Source organism: Gallinula chloropus (genome assembly GCF_964237585.1).
Source record: "Gallinula chloropus genome assembly, chromosome: 1".
Classification (NCBI taxonomy): domain Eukaryota; kingdom Metazoa; phylum Chordata; class Aves; order Gruiformes; family Rallidae; genus Gallinula; species Gallinula chloropus.
In genome coordinates this window covers 187,531,327-187,553,945 of record NC_140085.1, presented here as the reverse complement: position 1 = coordinate 187,553,945, position 22,619 = coordinate 187,531,327, and the positions used below count along the sequence as shown (strand labels likewise).

General features: G+C 60.3%; 1 protein-coding gene across 1 annotated transcript in view; it reads left to right on the top strand.

Annotated features, from left to right (window-relative positions):
* Window positions 1-367: 367 nt before the first annotated feature.
* The window catches only part of CLPB (ClpB family mitochondrial disaggregase), a gene marked incomplete at its 5' end in the record, with an annotated part of 62,248 nt that continues 39,996 nt past the window's right edge, over window positions 368-22,619 (top strand). The window contains 6 exons of the mRNA XM_084280483.1: window positions 368-432; window positions 613-833; window positions 2,742-2,793; window positions 11,620-11,706; window positions 14,823-14,926; window positions 21,868-21,996. Coding sequence (XP_084136609.1) covers window positions 368-432; window positions 613-833; window positions 2,742-2,793; window positions 11,620-11,706; window positions 14,823-14,926; window positions 21,868-21,996 — 658 coding nt within the window. The remainder of the gene's footprint in view (window positions 433-612; window positions 834-2,741; window positions 2,794-11,619; window positions 11,707-14,822; window positions 14,927-21,867; window positions 21,997-22,619) is intronic.

Here is a 22,619-nt window from a genome sequence, read left to right as displayed (position 1 = left end):
GGGGCTGAGCGTGAACTCCCGCCCGCAGCCTCCCCGGGCGGGACTCGAACCCACTGCCCACACCGCAGCGCCGGCCCCTCCTGGGCTGGGAGATGAGCGACGCTTTCCCGGCGTCCTTCTCGTTGCCGCCGTTCCCCCTGGGAGTTGTAGTCCTCGCCTCGCCCTTTGTGGTGCCGGTGCGGCCGCGGCGGACTACAACTCCCATTAGGCTTTGCGCGACACCCCCCCACCGCCTCTGACGCCTCTTCCGCGCCGGGCAGCCGGCGGCCGCCATCTTGCGTCGCCCGCCTCAGCGGCCGGAGTTGCGGGGAAGGGGGTGAAGCGGCGCGGTGCAGCGCCGGGAGCGGGACCGCGACCGCGGGGGGCGATGCTGGCGTCCCTCGCCTCCCGCCCGCCGCCGCCGGGGCTGGCGCGGCTCCTGCGGGCTCACCCGTGGGCGGCGGCGGGAGCCGGGGCCGGGCCGCGGTCGCTGCCGGCCGCCGCCGCCAGGGGGCGCCGCGAGCCCAGCGCGTGGCGGCGGCGGCCGGGCCCCGGGGGCTGCCCCCCGGTAACGGGGCCGGGGGCGGCGGCGGCGACCCCCCCCCGCGCCTGGGGCCTCCCCGCAGCGGCCAGGCCGGCCCGCGGCCCCGGGGAGGCCCCGGAGGTGCCGCTGCCGACCCCCCGGCCGGCCGGCTCCGGCTGCCCGGTGCCCGGGCCCGAGCGGCGGCGGCGGCGCGGAGGAGACCCCGGCGGGCGTGGGAGCGGAGCCGGGAGCTGCCCCCCCGGCGCGGCGGCGCCCGCCCTGCTGGCAGCCGCGCTGGCCGGGTGCTACGTGCGGGACCGGCACTCCAAGGGTGACTATCGCTGCTGGGGGGGCCGGGCTGGGGCGGGGGGGCTGCCCGGGGAGCCCCCGCGGCTCCGTGCTGGCCTGCGGTGGATCCGGGAGAGGGGAAAGGTGTGTGGGGGGGAAGGCTGAAGGCCCTGGGGGTGTTGAGCCTGGAGAAGAGGAGGCTGAGGGGAGACCTCATGGGGTCTGTGTCTTCCTGCCGAGGGGAGCGAAGGGGCAGCACCGATCTCTCTCCTCTCTGTGGGGACCAGGGCTGGAACCCGAGGGAACGGCGTGAAGCTGCACAGGGGAGGTTTAGGCTGGGTGTCAGGAAGAGGTTCTGTCCTGAGAGGGGGGTCGGGCGCTGGCACAGGCTCCCCAGGGGAGGGGTCACAGCCCCGAGCTGGGCTGAGGGCAAGAAGCGTCTGGCCGATGCGCCCAGTGCCCTGCGCTGACTGGCTTTGGCCTGCAGGTCCAGGCTGGGTGTCAAGAGGAGGTGGTGCAGGCACCGGCCTTCAGTGCTCAGGGCTGCAGACTTGGTGTGACACAGGCCTGGCGCCGGAGGGGCTGTGACCTCAGCACCAAATGCTGCCTGGGCGCAGGCTTGTCACTGCTGCTGCTGGGGGGCTTCCCCATCATTACAGAGTCCTGTGTAATTAGTGCCCCATGTCATTAGTGCTTGGTGTTGGGAAAAGCTCGGTTGTGCAACGAGAGCCAGTGTCTGGGCTGGTCAGGGTTTGGAGCTTCTCTGGGCACCCTGTGCCAGGGCCTCCCCCCTCCCCAGGAAGGATTTCTGCCTCCCAGCCCCTCTCCATCCCCCTCCTGCAGCTCAAGGCCGTTCCCCTGGGCCTGGCCCTCCCTGCCCTAGGCACCAGCCCCTCTCCAGCTCTCCTTGAGGGACGAGAAGGGACTGGGAGCTCTCCCCAGAAGCAGCCTTCTCTTCTCCAGGCTGAGCCAGCCCAGCTCTCCCAGCCTGGCTCCAGAGCAGAGGGGCTCCAGCCCTCCCATCATCTCCTGGGGACTGGCTCCCACAGCTCCGTGTCCTCCTTGTCCTGGGGACCCCCAAGCTGGAGGCAGCGCTGCCAGGGGGTCTGTGTCCCAGAGCAGAGGGGCAGAATCCCCCTGTCCCAGCCCTGCTGGTCCCACTGCTGGGGATGCAGCCCAGGACAGGGGGGGCTTTTGGGGCTGACATTGCACAGTGAGGGGTCAGGTTGAGCTTCTCATCCCCCAACACCCTGAACTGCTTCTCCTCAGGGCTGCTCTCCATCCCTCCCCCAGCCTGTGGCTGTGCTGGGATCACCCCGGCCCACGGGCAGGACCTCCCCCTTGGGCTGTTGAGCTTCCCCCAGGCTCATGGGGACTGAGGGGAGGTTTCCCAGCCCCCCAGTACCCCTCTGCTGGCTGCTCCAGCTTTGAGCATCTCCCCTGCAGCTCTGGGGCAGCTCTGGGGTGCTGTCCTTCCCTCCCCAGCCGGGAGGTGTCCCACACACCCCACTACAGACCCTGCCTGGCCTGGGGGTGCTGATGCCACCCTGCCTGGGGTGAGGGTGCCAACAGCACCCCCAGCCTGCCCATTGCAGGAGGAGGCTTTATTTCTTGGGGTGCTGACACCTCCTCCGGCTCCTCACCCCCAAAAGGACCTTTCCCTGTCCCGTGGCACCTTCCAAGCTGCAGACTGGCAGCACCCACATGCCAGGAGAGACTGATCCCCCAGGCAGGGGGATGTGAGGAGGGGAGGAGGAAGGGATTTGGATGGAGGTGCTGGCTGGGGTTTGGGGTGTCCCCCTCCAGCCCTTCCATCCCAGCACCACGCCCTGGGGCGCTGGGAGGTTGGTGGGTGAGGGCTTTTGGTGTTTGCTGAGGGGTGGAGGTGCAGTGGGACGGGGGGTGTGGGTCATGCTCACCTGTGTTGTCCTCTCTCTCTCTCTCTCCCCAGAAGAAGCTCTGCTGGACGCTGCGAGGGTCAACAACGTTTCGGAGGTGGACAGGTGAGGAGCTGCTGGAGAGGTGGGGCAGTAGGAAGGGTGGGATTGGCCTCACACCCCCCACCAGTAGCTCTCCAGCCTGGGCAGGGGCTTGTGTCCCTGTTCAGGACAGACTGGGAGCTGCTGGAGAGTCTGGGGATGAGGATGAGGAGGGGGTGGAGCGTCTCTGGAGGGAAAGGGGCTGAGAGAGCTGGGGCTGTTCAGCCTGGGGAAGAGAAGAGTATGAGGGGATCCCATCAACACTGACCCCTATCTAAAGGGGGTGTCCAGGGGATGGGGCCAGACTCTTCTCAGGGTGCCCAGTGACAGGACAAGGGGTGATGGGCACAAACTGGAGCAGGGGAAGGTCCATCCCAACAGAAGGAACAACTTCTTCCCTCTGCGGGTGCCCGAGCTCTGGGCCAGGCTGCCCAGAGAGGGTGGGGAGTCTCCTTCTCCAGGAGATCCCAACCCTGGGGTCCTGGATGGGATCCTGTGTGCCCTGCTCATGGTGACCCTGCTCTGGCAGGGGAGGGATGGAGGGAGAGAGGAGGAGGAGAAGGGAGAGGGGAGAGAGGAGGAGGAGGAGGGAGAGAGGAGGAGGAGGAGGAGGGAGAGAGGAGGAGGAGGAGGGAGAGAGGAGGAGGAGGAGGAGGGAGAGAGGAGGAGGAGGAGGAGGAGGAGGGAGAGAGGAGGAGGGAGGGAGAGAGGAGGAGGAGGGAGAGAGGAGGAGGAGGAGGGAGAGAGGAGGAGGAGGAGGGAGAGAGGAGGAGGAGGAGGGAGAGAGGAGGAGGAGGAGGGAGAGAGGAGGAGGAAGGAGAGAGGAGGAGGAGGGGAGAGAGGAGGAGAAGGAGGAGGGAGAGAGGAGGAGGGGAGAGAGGAGGAGAAGGAGGAGGGAGAGAGGAGGAGGGAGAGAGGAGGAGAAGGAGGAGGGAGAGAGGAGGAGGGAGAGAGGAGGAGAAGGAGGAAGAGGAGGAGGGAGAGGAAGCAGGAGAGGAGAGGGCGGGCACTCCTGGCCTGCAGCTGGAGGTTGCTCCTTCCCCTCCCGGGCCCTAGAGGCAGCCGCCTGCCTGTGCTGTGGCCCCGGGCTGAGGCCTGGGCTGGGTCAAGGGGATACTGGGGGGCGTGTGCTCTGTGCCCGGGAGGCGGGAGGCTGCTGCTGCCGGGGCTGCTGGAGAAGCTGGTGCCGCGGGGCTCGGGCGGGAGACTGGGGGACACACGGACGGGAATCGGGTCAGCAGCCGGCCAGGAGCGGGGTTCCCTGGGGAATGGGGCCGGTCTGGGCCCATCTCTGTCAGGGACCCACCCGAGGGGATTGTGGGGCAGCGGGGCTGGAGCTGGGGCTGGGGCTGTGCCCAGGGCTGGGGCTGGGGCTGGAGCTGGGGCTGGGGCTGTGCCCAGGGCTGGAGATGGAGCTGGGGCTGGAGCCGGGGCTGGAGCTGGGGCTGTGCCCAGGGCTGGAGATGGAATTAGGGATGGACGGGGCTGGAGCCAGAACTGGGGCTGGAGCCGGGGTGCCGAGGTGGCCCACGGTGTCCTGGCTGGTGCCAGCAGCGTTGTGACCAGCAGGACCAGCACAGGGACCGTCCCCTGTGCCGGGCACTGGTGGGGCCGCCCCTGGAGCGCTGGGGGCAAGGTCAGGCCCCTCACTCCCAGCAGGACATGGAGGGGTCAGAGTGTGTCCAGAGAAGGGCAACAGAGTGGGGAAGGGGCTGACAGGAGCTGCTGAGGGAACTGGGGGTTGGTCTGGAGGGGGCTGAGGGGAGCCCTGATGGAGGGAGGTAGTGAGGGGAGTGGTCTCTTCTCCAAAGGAACCAGCAACAGGATGAGGGGATCCAGCCTCAAGTCAGGCTGGGGGAGGTTTGGATCAGAGATGGGGGGCAAATCCCTTCCCTGAAAGAGCATCGGACCCAGCTGCCTGGACAGTGGGGGGGTCCCCATCCCCTGGGGGGTTCAGCCCCAGGGGAGCTGTGGCACTTGGGGACGTGGCTCAGTGTTGGGCTGGCAGTTGGACTCGATGCTCCTCCAGGTCCAAATGGACCAACTGATCTCTGAAGCTTCTCCAGCAGCTCCAAGGAGGGAGGATGGAGACTGGGTTCCATGGGTCCATGCTATCCCCCAGGCCTGTGCTTGGACACAGGTGGGCTGGGAGGTGCCTACATATTTTGGGATCCAGCAGCCCCATCTCCTCATGTATCTGCCGAGTATCAGTGGGTACTGGGGTGCACTGTGCTTCCTGGAAGAGGCCAGAATCCCAGCAGGGAACTGAGTCTTTTAAACACACACAAGGGGGTTACTCAGCCCCCTCCCTGGGCAGCCTGTTCCACAGCCCCACAACTCTGCCAGGGAAGAGCTTTTCCCTCCCATCTGAGCTGACCCTGCCCTGGTGCAGCTTGAGCCCATTTCCCCTTGTCCCATCTCCTGTCCCCTGGCTGAAGAGACCATCGCCCACCTCTCTGCACCCCTGTCAGGTCATGAGCCAGCAGTGTGCCCAAGGAGGCCAGTGGGATCCTGGGGGCATCAAAAGGAGTGTGGCCAGCAGGTCAAAGGAGGGGATCCTCCCCCTGTGCTCTGCCCTGGTCAGGCCCCACCTGGAGTGTTGTGTCCAGTTCTGGGCTCCCTGGGATAAAAGGGACAGGGATCTCCTGGAGAGAGTCCAGAGGAGGGACAGGGAGATGATGAAAGGCCTGGAGCATCTCCTCTGTGAGGAAAGGCTGAGTGAGCTGGGGCTGTTCAGCCTGGAGAGAAGCAGCCTGAGAGGGGATCTGATCAATGGGTATCAATATCTGAAGGGTGGGACACAGGGGGACATGGCCAGCCTCTTCTCAGTGTCTGTGGGGACAGGACAAGGGGCGATGGCCTCAAGTTGGAGCACAGGGAGTTCCACACCAATCTGGGGAAGAGCTTCTTCCCGGTGAGGGTGAGGGAGCCCTGGGACAGGCTGCCCAGGGGGGTGTGGAGTCGTCTCCTCTGGAGATATTCCAGCCCCGTCTGGACACCGACCTGTGTGACCTGTCCTAGGGAGCTGCTTTGGCAGGGGGGTTGGACCCGATGGGCTCTGGGGGTCCCTTCCAACCCCTCCAGCTCTGTGAGTCTGTGGTGTCAGTGTCCCTAGGTGCTGTCTCACCTTGTCCCCAGCTCCCTGCCCCAGCCAGGCTCTCAGCCTCGTGACGTGTGACGTAGCTGCTGCGTTGGGAGGTTGGTGACGAATCGGGGCTCCTGGGGGTCAGGCCACGCGTTCTCCTCCCCCTCCCCCGACAGCCCCCCCAAACCACGTCATCACTGCCAGCGCTTCCGCTCTCCCTCCGCCCCGCTCCCTGGGAGCCAGGCTGTGCACATCCATCCCAGACCTTCCCTCCCTCTTTCAGCCTGTCCTGGCAAACATCATTCCTTCCAGGCACCAGGCCAAGACCAGCGTCTCGCCGGGTCTGTATCCGGTTCTGCCTGGTCGTCCTGTGCCTCTTCAGCTTCCTCATCACCTGGGTTCCTCCTGGGGTGCTTTCACCAACCCTCCCTGCCCTGGGGTGGCCCCACTATCTATCAGGAGCTGTTTTCCTCCCAAAACTGGGATTTGTAAGAGCATCCCTCTGATTTTGGGAGATTTATTTCCATGTCCTGGGTTAGGGGCACCATTCCCCTGGGAACCCCCGTGTCCCAGGAGCTCCACTCCTCATCCCTTCCCTGAGCCACGTTCGAGCTCTATGTGCCCACACCTGGGGTTTTGGGGGATGAGAAACTCCCCATGTGCCAGCAGTGTGTTCCTGCAGCTCGGAAGGGCGATGGGATCCTGGGCTCCATCAGCAGAGGGGTGGCAGCAGGGACAGGGAGGGGATTGTCCCTCTCTGCTCTGCACTCGGGAGGCCCCAGCTGGAGTCCTGTGTCCAGAGCTGGGGCCCCAACACAAGAAAGATGTGGGACTGTTGGAGAGGGGTCAGAGGAGCCACGGAGATGATCAGAGGGCTGGAGCAGCTCCCCTATGAAGAGAGGCTGAGGGAGCTGGGCTGGTTCAGCCTGGAGAAGAGAAGGCTGTGGGGGGACCTCATTGCAGCCTTCCCGTCCCTGAAGGGAGCAGAGAAACAGGAGGGGAATCAGCTTGTTAAAGGGCAGAGACTGGCAGGACAAGGGGGATGGAGTGAAGCTGGAGGAGGGGAGGGTGAGATGAGATATTGGGGGGAAGTTCTTTCCAGAGAGAGTGGTGAGGGGCTGGAACAGGCTGCCCAGAGAGGAGGTGGATGACCCATCCTTGGGGGTGTTCAAGGCCAGGTTGGATGTGGCCCTGGGCAACCTTGTGTAGCTCCAGGCCTGGAGGTTGGTGTCCCTGCCTGTGGCAGGGGTTTGGAGCTCTGTGACCCTTGGGGTCCCTTCCAACACAGACCAGTCTATTATTATATAAGAGCAAAGCCTTTCCAGGAGCTCCCCACATTCCCTGGAGCAGCCAGATCCTTTCCCCAGCTCCTACTGGGGGAACTGGGCTCTGCTGTTCAGAGACATCATTGGCTTTGATGATTTTCCTCCTGCAGACCACAGCTCCCAGAAGCCGAGTGCGGCTGCGGGGTTCCCCCCCCTTCCCCCCCTGGTTAAACATTGCCAGATTGGGGAAGGGCTCCGAGCCATGGGGCTATTGTTAAACCTAAAAGTTCAAGTTTCCAGCTTCCTCTTCCTCCAGCTGTCGGGATGGAGCACCGGGCACTGAGCACAAACTCAAACATGCCCTCCGGGTGTCACCGGTGTCACCGAGTTAGTCACCCAGAACCCCGGCGCCGGCCTGAATAGGAGGCACATCTGTCCGGGGGCACCCGAGCGAGCAGGGAGGGTGGGGGGGGGAGGAGAAGCCTCTTGGGGCTCTTTTTCTCTTCTGGATGGATCAAAGTGCTCCCAAGTTTGGGAGTTGGAGGTAAAATAGGATGTAGGTGCAAAGGGTACAGCTCCTGCTCCTTCCTGGAGTGTGCTGGGGGAGTGCAACTCGTAGGAGTACAGCTCCTGCTCCTTCCCAGAGTGTGCTGGGGGAGTACAACTCATAGGAGTACAACTCCTGCTCCTTCCCAGAGTGTGCTTGGGGGGGTACAACTTGTAGGAGTACAGCTCCTGCTCCTTCCCAGAGTGTCCTGGGGGAGTACAACTTGTAGGAGTACAGCTCCTGCTCCTTCCCAGAGTGTGCTGGGGGAGTACAACTCATAGGAGTACAGCTCCTGCTCCTTCCCAGAGTGTGCTGGGGGAGTACAGCTCCTGCTCCTTCCCAGACTGTGCTGGGGGAGTACAACTCCTGCTCCTTCCCAGAGTGCGCTGAGGGGGGTACAACTCCTGCTCCTTCCCAGAGTGTGCTGGGGGAGTACAACTCCCAGGAGTACATCAGATTCTATTTAATTAAAGAAAACCAACACCACCCCCACCCCCCCCCACACACACCCAAAATCCTGCTGTAAATCCCTTTGGCTGTTTTAGGAGGTCGTTGTATCATTAAATCGGGAAAGGGGTGGGAGGGGGGAAAGAAAACAGGGAATTTTGGAGACCACCAATGAAAAGTTGGGCAAAATCTGGGGTTGCTGAGCAGCTGGGGATGGTTCATAAGCAAAAATAACCCAAAAAAGGAGAAGTTTGGCTTCCAAATGAAGCCTCAGCATGGTGTGTGCTGGAGTAGGGTGTGATAGGAGGGATTCTCTCACCAGACTCTGGAATGGTTTGGGCTGGTGGAATCCCAGACAGACACACAGACTGGGAGAAGAGCTCCTGCAGAGCAGCCCTGCTGAGAAGGGCCTGGGGGTTCTCGTGGATGAGAAACTTCCCATGAGCCAGCAGTGTGCTCTTGCAGCTTGGAAGGGCGATGGGATCCTGGGCTCCATCAGAAGGGTGGGGGTGTCCCACCTTTCAGGTATTGATAACCAGTGATCAGATCCCCTCTCAGGCTGCTTCTCTCCAGGCTGAACAGCCCCAGCTCACTCAGCCTTTCCTCACAGGGGAGATGCTCCAGGCCTTTCATCATCTCCCTGTCCCTCCTCTGGACTCTCTCCAGGAGATCCCTGTCCCTTTTATACCAAGGAGCCCAGAACTGGACCCAACACTCCAGGTGGGGCCTGACCAGGGCAGAGCAGAGGGGGAGGATCCCCTCCTTTGACCTGCTGGCCACAGTCCTTTTGATGCCCTCCAGGATCCCATTGGCCTCCTTGGGCACACTGCTGGCTCATGGCCATCCTGTCACCCACCAGGACCTGGTGATTACCAGGAGCAGTTGTGACATGGATCTGAGCTGGACCCTCTTCCCTCTTCCCCTACACCAAGCTGAGCTCCAGACTCCCTCCACCCACCTATCCAGGCACATCCCAGAGCTCCAGCTCTTCATGGATGTGTCTCGCTGAAGCAACCCAATGCCTGGCACCTTCCTTTGCTTCCAGCTCTGAGGTGCTGGAAGGAGGAGAAAGTGGTCAGGATGTACCCCAGGGGGAGCCATGCCTGGTCCTGCAGCAGCTCAGTGGGTCACCATAGGGTCTGGTGAGGGCTCTGTGCTAAAATTTGTTCCTCTGTGACTGGGTAGTGTCAAGTTTGAGGGGTGTTTGAGCAAGGGGTGGTTGGTAACAGAGAGTTGTTACCATTATCGTATCGTTATCGTTAAACTCCTGGAGATCCCCCAGTCCCACCCCTGCCAGAGCAGGGTCCCCTCCAGCAGGCTGCACAGGACAGCGCCCAGGATCACGGGGTTGGGATGGCTCCAGAGATGGAGGGAGACTCCCCAAGCTCTCTGGGCAGCCTGGCCCAGGGCTCTGCCACCCTCCCAGCAAAGAAGTTCCTCCTCAGGGTCAGGGGGAACTTCCCCTGCTCCAGTTTGTGCCCACGGCCCCTTGTCCAGATACACTGCTGCTGAGCACAGCTGGATCCAGATCCAGATCCGTCCCTCCAGACATCCTCAGGGGAACAGATGGATGTTCAGCGTGTGTCTGCAGCCCCAACGGCCATCGATGGCCTCAGCTGGGGGAAGGGGGGATTAGATATGTAAAGCACCCCACTTCCCAGTGTGACACCCAGCTTATGTTGTCACTCATGTCGTCACTCACAGTGTGGAGCTTGTGGCAGCTCCTCCCTCCTACACCTTACCCAGAGGGAAAGGTGGGAGAACCACTGTTTGGGAAGAGGGATGTTGATGTGTCCAGCCTGGAGAAGAGGAGGCTGAGGGGAGACCTCATGGGGTCTGTGTCTTCCTGCCGAGGGGAGCGAAGGGGCAGCACCGATCTCTCTCCTCTCTGTGGGGACCAGGGCTGGAACCCGAGGGAACGGCGTGAAGCTGCACAGGGGAGGTTTAGGCTGGGTGTCAGGAAGAGGTTCTGTCCTGAGAGGGGGGTCGGGCACTGGCACAGGCTCCCCAGGGAAGGGGTCACAGCCCCGAGCTGGGCTGAGGGCAAGAAGCGTCTGGCCGATGCGCTCAGTGCCCTGCGCTGACTGGCTTTGGCCTGCAGGTCCAGGCTGGGTGTCAAGAGGAGGTGGTGCAGGCACTGGCCTTCAGTGCTCAGGGCTGCAGGCTTGGTGTGACACAGGCCTGGTGCTGGAGGGGCTGTGACCTCAGCACCAAACGCTGCCGGGGCGCAGGCTTGTCACTGCTGCTGTTGCTGGGGGGCTTCCCCATCATTACAGAGTCCTGTGTAATTAGTGCCCCATGTCATTAGTGCTTGGTGTTGGGAAAAGCTTGGTTGTGCAACGAGAGCCTGTGTCTGGGCTGGTCAGGGTTTGGAGCTTCTCTGGGCACCCTGTGCCAGGGCTTCCCCCCTCCCCAGGAAGGATTTCTGCCTCCCAGCCCCTCTCCATCCCCCTCCTGCAGCTGAAGGCCGTTCCCCTGGGCCTGTGTGGAGGCAGGGGTTGGACTCGATGGGCCTTAGGGGTCCCTTCCAGCTCAGGAGATCCTGGGATTCTGTGGTTCTGTGGATGAGCCAAGAGGGGGAATCTCTTTCTTGCTCTGTGAAGCTGGGCCTGGCCTGTCCCGGCTCGATACCAGCACCACCTCACTGCCTCACACCCATGGGGCTGTCATTGTGGGCTCCAACACCCGGGCTCCAAACTTCGTCCCATCACATTCACCTCAAGCACTCCAAAATTCGGGCCTGAAGCCTGAACTTCCCTCTTTCCTAGCAGTCCCCAGGGAGACCAGCACTCCCATGCTCTCCTTAAGGACCTCCTGGGTTCCACGCTTGGTTTAGGATGAGTTTAACGAGCTCCCACAAGGAGCCTTCACCTGGTGGGGAGCAGAGGTGGTGGGCTCAGCCGGACTCACGGCGTCCCGCTGGGCTGCATCCCAGGCTTGGCCATGGAAGAGGGAAGCTTTGAGTAAGTTCTGTCTCTTGGAAACATCCAGAAGTCTCTGGGGTGAAGAATAATTAGTGGTGTTGCTGTGGGATCAGAGGATGGTGGAAGGATCGAGCGGCCTCCTGGTGCTTGAGAGCCTGAAGAACATCAGAGCCGGGCAAAGCCACAGCAAGCAAGGCTGAGGAGTGGCAGGACAAGCATGGAGGGTGGTTTGATGCCTCCTGCTTTTTGGGTTCACCCCTGCTGTCATGTCATGCAAGGACCACCCAGCGTCTGCCATTGGCGTGGGCTTGGCCCAAACCTCTCATCAGGTGCCGGTTGGGTCTCGGGGCAGTGGGGATCCAACTGAAGGGGGGAAATGAAGCCTGAAGGGATGAGACAGTGGGTGTTGTGCTGTGCTTGGCATCTCCCACTGGTTTGTACCGGTCTGGTAGCAGTGAGAAACCAGCTTGAGTTGGCTTTGCGTTGGGTGTTGTAGGTGGGGAAGGACACTGTCCTGTGGTGCGGCTCCCGGCTGCTCTGGTGTCTTCTCCATGGCCTCAACCTCCCTCTCCTCTTCTCCAGGTTGGTGGTGGAAGGTGCTGACGTGAACGCAAGGCACAGACTGGGCTGGACAGCACTCATGGTGGCAGCCATCAGCAGGAACTCCAGGTACAGAACCACAGGGTCACCAGGTTGGAAAAGACCTTGAAGCTCATCAAGTCCAATGATCTCAGTCCTCTGTTGACCCCGATCTCTCAGTACCTCATCTCCCCTCTGTTAAACACAGCCAGGGGTGGGGACTCAGCCCCCTCCCTGGGCAGCCTGTTCCACAGCCCCACAACTCTGCCAGGGAAGAACTTTTCCCTCCCATCTGAGCTGACCCTGCCCTGGTGCAGCTTGAGCCCATTGCCCCTTGTCCCATCTCCTGTGCCCTGGCTGAAGAGACCATCGCCCACCTCTCTGCACCCTCCTGGCAGGTCAGTGGAGGCGCTGAGAAGGTCTCCCCTCAGCCTCCTCTTCTCCAGGCTCAACACCCCCAGCTCCCTCAGCTGCTCCTCAGAGGATTTGCCCTCCAGCCCCTTCCCCAGCCTGATTGCCCTTCTCTGGTTGCTCAGAACTGGACCCAGCACTTGAGGTGCAGCCTCGCCAGTGCCCAGTCCAGGGGCACAATTCCCTCCCCAGACCTACTGGCCACACTGTGTCTGACACAAGCCAGGATGCCATTGGCCTTCCTGGCCAGCCGGGCACACTGCTGGCTCATGGTCAGTCACCCACCACCCCCAGGCCCTTCTCTGCCTGTACATTGGGCTCAGCCTTCATTTAGGAGCAGGGAGGTCACCTCAGAGCTGCCTCACCTTCCCCTCACGCCACACCAAGCCCTACACAGGCCTCCCCAAACCTTTGGGCCTCTCAGGCTGTGGCGTGGAGCTCAACCCTCACGTGAGAGACCCGGGCAGGCCAGTCCCCAAGGGGCTCTGCCCTCTGCCAAGCCCTTGGCTTGCCAGAACATTCCAGCAGCGATCCCGACACCCCGGCGTTTCCCGAGGAGCCGCCCTAAGAGCTGCCATCTCCCTGCCAGCCATGGCTGGGCCTTTCATGCGGGGCCTTTATGAAGCTCAGAGGCCTATCGCCACTGCCCTCCCTCTTTCGTTCCCATGAGGAGCTCTGGGGGCTTCTCAGAACCTTTTAAAGATGCTCTGAAATAACAACTAAATTCAATTAGGGGGCTTTTTAAAATTGTTATTATTTAAAGAGGGGAGGAAAAAAAAGAGAGAGAGGAAAAGAAATCCAATTTTGGGCAACGTGGGACAGACAGGAGAAGGAGCTTTGATGTGACGACCTCGTGGGCGATGCTTTACTTAGTCACAAGTTCATAAGCAGAGAAGCTTAATTACTTGGGAAAACAAGGGGATTAAAGCTGCTCACAAAGCCCCAGGATCCGCTCTCGGGCGACACCGATCCGAATCCGTGTGCCCAGTTCGTGTGTGGTGCGAACTTTGATGTGTTCCATGACAAGCTGGAAGCCGTGACCTCCTCAGGGAGCTCCTTCAGGCCCAGTTTTGGGGTTGTTTGTTTAACTTTGATGTCCCAGCAGCAACGGGCCCCCCTTGTTTGCCCGGCCATGGAAGGGATGGGCTTTGGTACCTCCCACCTTTGCTGGAGGACAATGGGCTCAGCAACGGAGTGTGACGACTGTTGACCATTCCAAGTGACTGGTGGAGCAGAACAGGGTTTCCCCAGTAGCAAAGGCTAAGAGGAGGTAGAGAAAAGGCTGTTCATGGGACAGTAATTACCCAAAACCTGGCCTAAAATCAGGTAGGAATGCTAATGAAAACATCTAGGGGGGTAAAAGGCGCTCCTCACCCAGGCTGGGCCCTGATCCTGGTGATGACCTGGCCAACCCCCACCCAGACCCCCAACTTTTGGCTGTGTTGGGCCAATTATGGGGTTTTTTTTCCCACATTTTGGATGAAGAGTGCCTTTAAGTGCAAATTAAGAAGTCCTTGACTATCTCAAGCTTGGTAGGACTTGTCTCCAGCATGGAGGTGAATGCAGATGTGAGCCAGGCTTACTCCTGGGGTTAGGCTGGGGTTATGCCAGGTGTGGTTTTGGCTCTCCTGTCCCCAAAGCAGGGTCTGGCTGCTGCCTGGGGACCGTGTCAGGCTGGCACACGACTCACTGAGCTCCTGATGTCCCCCACAGATCATTTCCTGGGGCTGTGGTGGGGGGAAGGCAGCAGAACCGGGTCCTGGGTGTGTGGGTGCTGGTGGAGGTGACCAGGGCTGAGCCTGGGGACCTGTGTGGAGATTCTGAAGGGCCGTTGGCTTTTCCAAAAGCTTGGGGGTCCCCAGGACAAGGAGGACACAGAGCTGTGGGAGCCAGTCCCCAGGAGCCCCAGGAGATAATGGGAGGGCTGGAGCCCCTTTGCTCTGGAGCCAGGCTGGGAGAGCTGGGCTGGCTCAGCCTGGAGAAGAGAAGGCTGCTTCTGGGGAGAGCTCCCAGCCCCTTCCTGTCCCTCAAGGGGCTCCAGGAGAGCTGGAAAGGGGCTGGTGCCCAGGCCAGGGAGGGCCAGGCCCAGGGGAATGGCCTTCAGCTACATGAGGGGGGTGGAGAGGGGCTGGGAGGCATAAATCCTTCCTGGGGAGGGGGGAGGTTCTGGCACAGGGTGCCCAGAGAAGCTAGGGGTGCATTGGGATACCTGGCAGGGCTCAAGGCCGGGTTGGATGGGGCTTGGGGCACCCTGGGCTGGTGGGGGATGTCCCTGCCCATGCCAGGGGTGTACTGGGGGTGCCCTGCCCACCCAGACCACACATGGTTGGATCGTTCTGTGAAGCTCCCAACATGAGCAGAGATGAAATCCCTTCCAGAGGTCCTGGCAGGTCTCATGGTGCTCTCACAGTCATTGGCTGCTCCTCAGAGATGGGGATCTGCTTCAACTGCTCCAAATCCTTCCAGAACCCCCTGGAATTAGTTGAAATTCATTGCTGAAGCACCGGGGCCGCTGCATCATCTGGTGAGGGCAGAGAGAGGCACAGCCTGGCCACCAGCCTCCCAGCACTGAGCTGGGTGCCAGAGGTGCCTTTTCAAGGGTGGCTTCCATCAGCTGCATCCATGTAGGAGTGGGTAGAGCCCTTCCCTCTGCTTCCTGCCGAAATCACTGCTCCTCTCATGGATTTAGTGTCCCCTTGCTAGCCAGGAACATCTGGGGAGGCTTCCTGAGCCACTGAGGGACTCAGTTTCCCCAGGAGCTGCCTCTGCCTCATGTTACTTCTCATTTCTTCCAGCGTGGTGAAGATCCTGCTGGCGGCCAACGCAGATCCCAACCTCGGGGACAACTTCAGCAGCGTGTATGAGACTGCCAAGGAAAAGGGCCTCCACTCTTTGGAAGGTAATTCCAATTGTATGCACTTGCCTCAGAGCTTTCCAGGTCATGGAATCATGGAATCATAGACTGGGCTGGTCAGAGAAGGGACCCCAAGGATCACAGAGCTCCAACCCCCCGCCACAGGCAGGGCCACCAACCTCCAGGCCTGGAGCTACACAAGGTTGCCCAGGGCCACATCCAACCTGGCCTTGAACACCCCCAGGGATGGGGCATCCACCCCCTCTCTGGGCAGCCCCTTCCAGCCCCTCACCACTCTCTCAGGAAAGAACTTCCCCCCAATATCTCATCTGACCCTTCCCTCCTCCAGCTTCACTCCATCCCCCTTGTCCTGCCAGTCTCTGCCCTTTAACAAGCCGATTCCCCTCCTGTTTCTCTGCTCCCTTCAGGGACTGGAAGGCTGCAATGAGGTCCCCCCACAGCCTTCTCTTCTCCAGGCTGAACCAGCCCAGCTCCCTCAGCCTCTTCCTAGGGGAGGTGCTCCAGCCCTCTGAGCATCTCCATGGCTCCTCTGACCCCTCTCCAACAGTCCCCCATCTTTCTTGTGTTGGGGCCCCAGCTCTGGACACAGGACTCCAGCTGGGGCCTCCCGAGGGCAGAGCAGAGAGGGACAATCCCCTCCCTGTCCCTGCTGCCACCCCTCTGCTGATGGAGCCCAGGATCCCATCGCCCTTCCGAGCTGCAAGAGCACACTGCTGGCTCATGGGGAGTTTCTCTTCCCCCAGAACCCCCAGGTTCTTCTCAGATCTTGTGGGTGGGAATCAAGTGAAGGGTTTGGCCAGGTGACTTCACGTTGAAGGATGTCACTGGTTTGGGTGGGTGTTGACACCGGCTTCTGGCCCCCAGAGTCATTGCATGTGAACAGGGACATTTTCCTTGCAGTGTTTCCTCCGGTGAGTGTTTTTTGGGGCCCCTCTCCAGCTCTCCTGGAGCCCCTTGAGGGACAGGAAGGGGCTGGGAGCTCTCCCCAGAAGCAGCCTTCTCTTCTCTGGGCTGAGCCAGCCCAGCTCTCCCAGCCTGGCTCCAGAGCAGAGGGGCTCCAGCCCTCCCATCATCTCCTGGGGACTGGCTCCCACAGCTCCGTGTCCTCCTTGTCCTGGGGACCCCCGAGCTGGAGGCAGCACTGCTGGGGGGTCTGTGTCCCGGAGCAGGGGGGCAGAATCCCCCTGTCCCAGTCCTGCTGGTCCCATTGCTGGGGATGCAGCCCAGGACAGGGGGGGCTTTTGGGGCTGACAGTGCACAGTGAGGGGTCAGGTTGAGCTCTTGTCCCCCAGTAGCCCCAAGGTCTCCTCAGTGCTGCTCTCCATCCATCCTCCATCCATCCATCCATCCATCCATCCATCCATCCATCCATCCATCCATCCATCCATCCATCCATCCCCCATCCATCCATCCCTCCCTCCCTCCCTCCCTACACCCTCCCCCAGCCTGTCACTGTGCTGGGATCACCCCAACCCATGGGCAGGACCTCACCCTTGGCCTTGCTGAACCCCACGAGGGACCCATGTGGCAGATGTGCTGAGGGTGCTGTCCCCAAGGGTGCTGTCCCTCCATCCCATTATCCCCAAGGGTGCTGTCCCTCCATCCCACTGTCCCTGGACGATGCCTCCCCACTCCCAGCGCCGCGCTGACCTGCCCCCCTCAGCTCTGACCCCGCGGTGTCCCCACCATCCCCAGTAGTGCCGGGCTTCACACCGGTGGTCGTCGTTGCCTCAGTTTCCCCATCCCAGTTTGCAGTGCCAGTGCCATTACCCATCTCCACTTCCTTCCACCTCCCTGCTAAGAGCTGGAAGCTCTGTGGCATCAACAGAGGTGCTGATACCCGAATTGTTCGTGACCCACAGGGTGACTTCAGGAGATGAACCCCCAATTGGACAATCTTGGTGGGGCGGGGGGCGTTCCTTTCTTTCTGTCCTCCCTTCAGAGGGATCTGACCAGATGGGACCCATGGGCTGAGACCAACGGGATGAGGTTCAACAAGGCCAAGTGCAGAGAGCTTCACATGGGACAGAACAACCCCGAGCAGCGCTACAGGCTGGGGGAGACTGGCTGGAGAGCTGTCAGGCAGAGAAGGGCCTGGGGGTGGTGGGTGACTGACCATGAGCCAGCAGTGTGCCCGGCTGGCCAGGAAGGCCAATGGCATCCTGGCTTGTGTCAGACACAGTGTGGCCAGTAGGTCTGGGGAGGGGATTGTGCCCCTGGACTGGGCACTGGTGAGGCTGCACCTCGAGTGCTGGGTCCAGTTCTGGGCTCCTCGCCATAAGAAGGACATGGAGGTCCTGGAGCGAGTCCAGAGAAGGGCAGCCAGGCTGGGGAAGGGGCTGGAGGGCAAATCCTGTGAGGAGCGGCTGAGGGAGCTGGGGGTGTTGAGCCTGGAGAAGAGGAGGCTGAGGGGAGACCTTCTCAGCACCTCCACTGACCTGCCAGGAGGGTGCAGAGAGGTGGGCGATGGTCTCTTCAGCCAGGGGACAGGAGATGGGACAAGGGGCAATGGGCTCAAGCTGCACCAGGGCAGGGTCAGCTCAGATGGGAGGGAAAAGTTCTTCCCTGGCAGAGTTGTGGGGCTGTGGAACAGGCTGCCCAGGGAGGGGGCTGAGTCCCCACCCCTGGGGGTGTTTACCAGATGGGGAGATGAGGTACTGAGAGATCTGGGTCAGCACAGGACAGGAACAGTTGGACTTGATGATCTCAGAGGTCTTCTCCAACCTTGTGACTCTGTGTGAGATCACTCCCATCCCTCTCTGGATCCCACCCAGAAGGGAGCACCATCATCATCATCATCCAACACAACGTGCCCAGAACCTTCTGGAAGCCCTCTAGAACCCCCATACATCACCCATACCCATAGACTTTATTCCAGACAAAGTGTGTGGGCCAATAATCGCCCCTCCGCAGCGCCATATATTCGGGGAGAGGCGGCTGCTCCCCCTCAACTTCCATCAATTCTTCTCCCTGACGTGTTTTATTAAAAAGAATAAATTCTGAAGGGGGAGAAGGAGAGAAACTGCCTTTGTTTTGGGTTTTTTTTTTATAATAATATATATATATTCACAACCCATTTACATATCTCACATATAAATATTGTTTTCATAAAAACAGCCGTTAACGGCGAAGTGGCTCCAGCATCCCACATCTCTCCCCCCTCTTTCTCCTTCATCCCCTCCTCTTTCCCCACCCAAAATATATTACAGACATTTATATGGATGGCAGGAAGGGGAGAGTGAGGGCTGAAAATTTCCAGGCACCAGGTGATGGATGGGGGAGAGTCCTTCCCCTGACGCTTTATTGAGTTTCCGATGATTATCTCTCTCCCAGACATTCTTTACTGGTGACAGTGGAGCTGTCAGGATGGACCGTGGGGGAAACAACCCCCCAACAATAATAAGGCTTTAATCTCCTTACCGCCCCGCTCGCCACCAGCCCAGATTCATCTTCCCTGACGCACGGAGTTCATTATCCTGCTCCTCCCTGGGTAGGAAATGACGACAGATAAATAGAGAGATGGTGTGGATGGGGAGAGGGGAGAGGGGAGAGAGGGGAGAGAGGAGAGGAGAGGAGAGGAGAGGAGAGGAGAGGAGAGGAGAGGAGAGGAGAGGAGAGGAGAGGAGAGGAGAGGAGAGGAGAGGAGAGGAGAGGAGAGGAGAGGAGAGGAGAGGAGAGGAGAGGAGAGGAGAGGAGAGGAGAGGAGAGGAGAGGAGAGGAGAGGAGAGGAGAGGAGAGGAGAGGAGAGGAGAGGAGAGGAGAAAGAGAGGAGAGGGGAGGAAGAGGGAGGAGAGAGGGGAGGAAAGGGAAAGGGAGAGGGAAAGGGAAAGGGAAAGGGAGAGGGAAAGGGAAAGGGAAAGGGAGAGGGAGAGGGAAAGGGAAAGGGAAAGGGAAAGGGAAAGGGAAAGGGAAAGGGAAAGGGAAAGGGAAAGGGAAAGGGAAAGGGAAAGGGGTGGAGCTGGGGCATTAATTGATCTTCCTGGAGGTCCACGGTTCGTTAGTGGAAATGTTGAATTGGGATGGAGTTGGGGATTTGTTTATGGAGTTCTGTTCTTGTGAATTTCTCTGGTCTTGAAATCTCTTGGGAGATCTTAGTGGGGAACATGGAGACTGCGCTGACCATGGGATCACAGAACCGTAGGGGTGGGAAGGGACCCCCAGAGCCCATCGGGTCCAACCCCCCTGCCAAAGCAGCTCCCTAGGACAGGTCACACAGGTCGGTGTCCAGATGGGGCTGGAATATCTCCAGAGAAGGAGACTCCACACCCCCCTGGGCAGCCTGTCCCAGGGCTCCCTCACCCTCACCGGGAAGAAGTTCTTCCCCAGATTGGTGTGGAACTCCCTGTGCTCCAACTTGAGGCCATCGCCCCTTGTCCTGTCCCCACAGACACTGAGAAGAGGCTGGCCATGTCCCCCTGTGTCCCACCCTTCAGATATTGATACCCATTGATCAGATCCCCTCTCAGGCTGCTTCTCTCCAGGCTGAACAGCCCCAGCTCCCTCAGCCTTTCCTCACAGGGGAGATGCTCCAGGCCTTTCATCATCTCCATGTCCCTCCTCTGGACTCTCTCCAGGAGATCCCTGTCCCTTTTATCCCAGAGAGCCCAGAACTGGACACAACACTGCAGGTGGGGCCTGACCAGGGCAGAGCAGAAGGTGTTTAGGTGCTCAGAGCCCCTTTCCCCTTCTGATGACAAAGGCCCTAAACGTGGTCTCACCATGCTGTGGGCATTCGCCACAGAGCTGGGTGCAGGATTTAACCCACGGTGGTTCACCAGGAGAAGTCCCACCATCACTTGAGCCCCTTTCAGCCCCTGAAGGACCCACAGGAAAGCTGGGCAGGACTGTTTGGAAGGACATAGAGTAATGGGTTAAGGGATGATGGTTTAACCTAGAGCAGGGCAGATTGGATGGGGCGCTGGGCAACCTTGTGTAGCTCCAGGCCTGGAGATTGATGGCCCTGCCTGTGGCAGGGGCTTGGAACTGTGTCAACCTTGGGGTTATTTTCCAACCCAGACCAGTCTGTGATTCTATGTGTGATTCAGGGCAGGGTTAGATGAGCCCTTAGGAAGTTCTTCCCTCTGAGGGTGGCGGATCCCTGGCCCAGGTTGCCCCAGAGAGGTGGTGGAGGCCCCATCCCTGGAGACATTCAGGGTCAGGCTTGCTGGGGCTCTGAGAGACCTGCTCTAGTGAAGATGTCCCTGCTCACTGCAGGGTGGGACTGGGTGGGCTCTGAAGGTCCCTTTCCACCCAACACCTCCAGTGATTTGAGATTCTGTGATGGGCTTTTGGGGCTTTCTCCTCTCCCAAAGCAGGACAGAGGGCTTGTGGCCCTATTGCCTGTCCCCCCTCAGCTCAGTGGGAGGTGGGTTGGTCTCCTTTAGCTCTGGGTGTGGTGGGACAGCCCCCCCTCTTCCCCAGAACATGGGATATAAAGCCCACAGGCCTGCATGGTGGCATCTGCCCTTCATACAGGAGCTGGTGTAGATGGTGAACATGGAAATGAGAGAGGGGATGCCAGACCCCTCAGCCACAAGAGGTGGGCTTGTGGCAGGGCCTCAGCTGTGGACCCCTTCACCTCTTTGGTGTCCATGGTCATCCATCTGGGCAGGGTTGGGGCCCATGTTTGGAATATGTGGGCTCTGCTCCCCTCAGTGTCCCTCAGCCCGGGGTTCCCTTCAGTCCCTAAATGAGCCACTTCCTCCCCCTCCCCATTGCTGGTGACCAGAGCCAAGGGCTCAAACACCAGCAGATCTTCAAAAGCCCGTGGAAGGTGCTGGAGCCCCCCTTGGCCATGACACATGGGCTGGTCTGCTGGAGAACCCCAAAAAGGAGTTTGGTGGGGCAGCAGTGACAATGTCACCTCAATTTTAAAGTGAGAAGCTCAGCAGAAACAGCACCCACTGATGGGTCTTTGATGAGCCCCAGAGCACCAGCGGCTCCTCCACCTCTCCCACTGTGTGTCCTACCACAAGGTGCTGCTTCTGACCTCAGCTCTGGTGAGGCACCTTGATACTGGGTTGAGTTTTGGGCCCCTCACTCCAGGAAGGGGGAGTTGAGGTGGTGGCAGAGATGTTGGGAACGGTCTCATCTCTCAGGTGACAAGCGATGGGATGAGGGGGATTGGTCTCAAACGGCCCCAAGGGGGGGATTGGGGTCCGATCTCAGAAAGGATTACTGTACTGAAAGGGTGTCATGGTGGATGAGAAACTCCCCATGAGCCAGCAGTGTGCTCTTGCAGCTCGGAAGGGCGATGGGATCCTGGGCTGCATCAGCAGAGGGGTGGCAGCAGGGACAGGGAGGGGATTGTCCCTCTCTGCTCTGCCCTCGGGAGGCCCCAGCTGGAGTCCTGTGTCCAGAGCTGGGGCCCCAACACAAGAAAGATGTGGGACTGTTGGAGAGGAGTCAGAGGAGCCACGGAGATGCTCAGAGGGCTGGAGCACCTCCCCTAGGAAGAGAGGCTGAGGGAGCTGGGCTGGTTCAGCCTGGGGAAGAGAAGGCTGTGGGGGGACCTCATTGCAGCCTTCCCATCCCTGAAGGGAGCAGAGAAACAGGAGGGGAATCGGCTTGTTAAAGGGCAGAGAGTGGCAGGACAAGGGGGATGGAGTGAAGCTGGAGGAGGGAAGGGTGAGATGAGATACTGGGGGGAAGTTCTTTCCAGAGAGAGTGGTGAGGGGCTGGAAGGGGCTGCCCAGAGAGGGGGTGGGTGCCCCATCCCTGGAGGTGTTCAAGGCCAGGTTGGATGGTACCCTGGGCAACCTTGTGTAGCTCCAGGCCTGGAGGTTGGTGGCCCTGCCTGTGGCAGGGGGGTTGGAGCTCTGTGACCCTTGGGGTCCCTTTCAACCCAGACCAGTCTGGGATTCTGTGATTCTACACTTCCAGCCCCACGGAGGTGGCCTGTGCTCATTCAGACAAGCAGCTCTTGTCCTCAGGGAACTGACCTCTCCTCCTTCTTCCCCCCACAGTCCTGGTGACCAGGGAAGACGACTTCAACAACCGCTTGAACGTCCGAGCGAACTTCAAGGGCTGCACAGCTCTCCACTACGCGGTGCTGGCCGATGACTACCTGACAGTCAAGCTGCTGCTGGATGGAGGTGAGTTCTGAGGCTCCAACAGGCCCTTTGGGCCAGGAGGACCTTTTTCTGACCCCCACATCTGTCCAATTTGGGCAAGGACCAAGGCCTTTCACTGCTGGGATGAGCTGTGATTCTCTGTGGGCTTTTATCTGCATCTGGGAAGCTTCTGCCTTCCCCTTCCCCCTCAGTGGGTTGTTCTCCTGTCCTTCTGATGGCTGTTGTCACCTTCACCCTTCCCTCCTGCCATTAGTGGAGGTGTGTCCATCTCTGCCTTACTGTGAAGGGTGAAACAGCACTGGGTGGGTGCTGGTAGGCACATCAAAAGGTTGAGGCTCTGGTGCTGTTGTTTCCTTGGCAGTGCAGCTCTTGTACTGGTCGAAATCAGCTCGTGGACTTAATGGTCCTTCTGCTTGGACCACAGAGCCCTTCTTCTCATGGGTCCTGCTTGGCTGTCATCTCTTAGGTCATAATGGATCTGGAGGACAGATCCATAGGGATACTAGAGATGAAACTGTGTACAGTTGTAGCGTAGTTTGGCTTGGAGGAGACTTCAGGAGGTCTCTAGTCCAACCTCAGCTCTGAGGCCAAACCAGGTCACTCCTCCTGAGCAGAGAGGAACCAAAAGAAGTTCAACCAGGGCA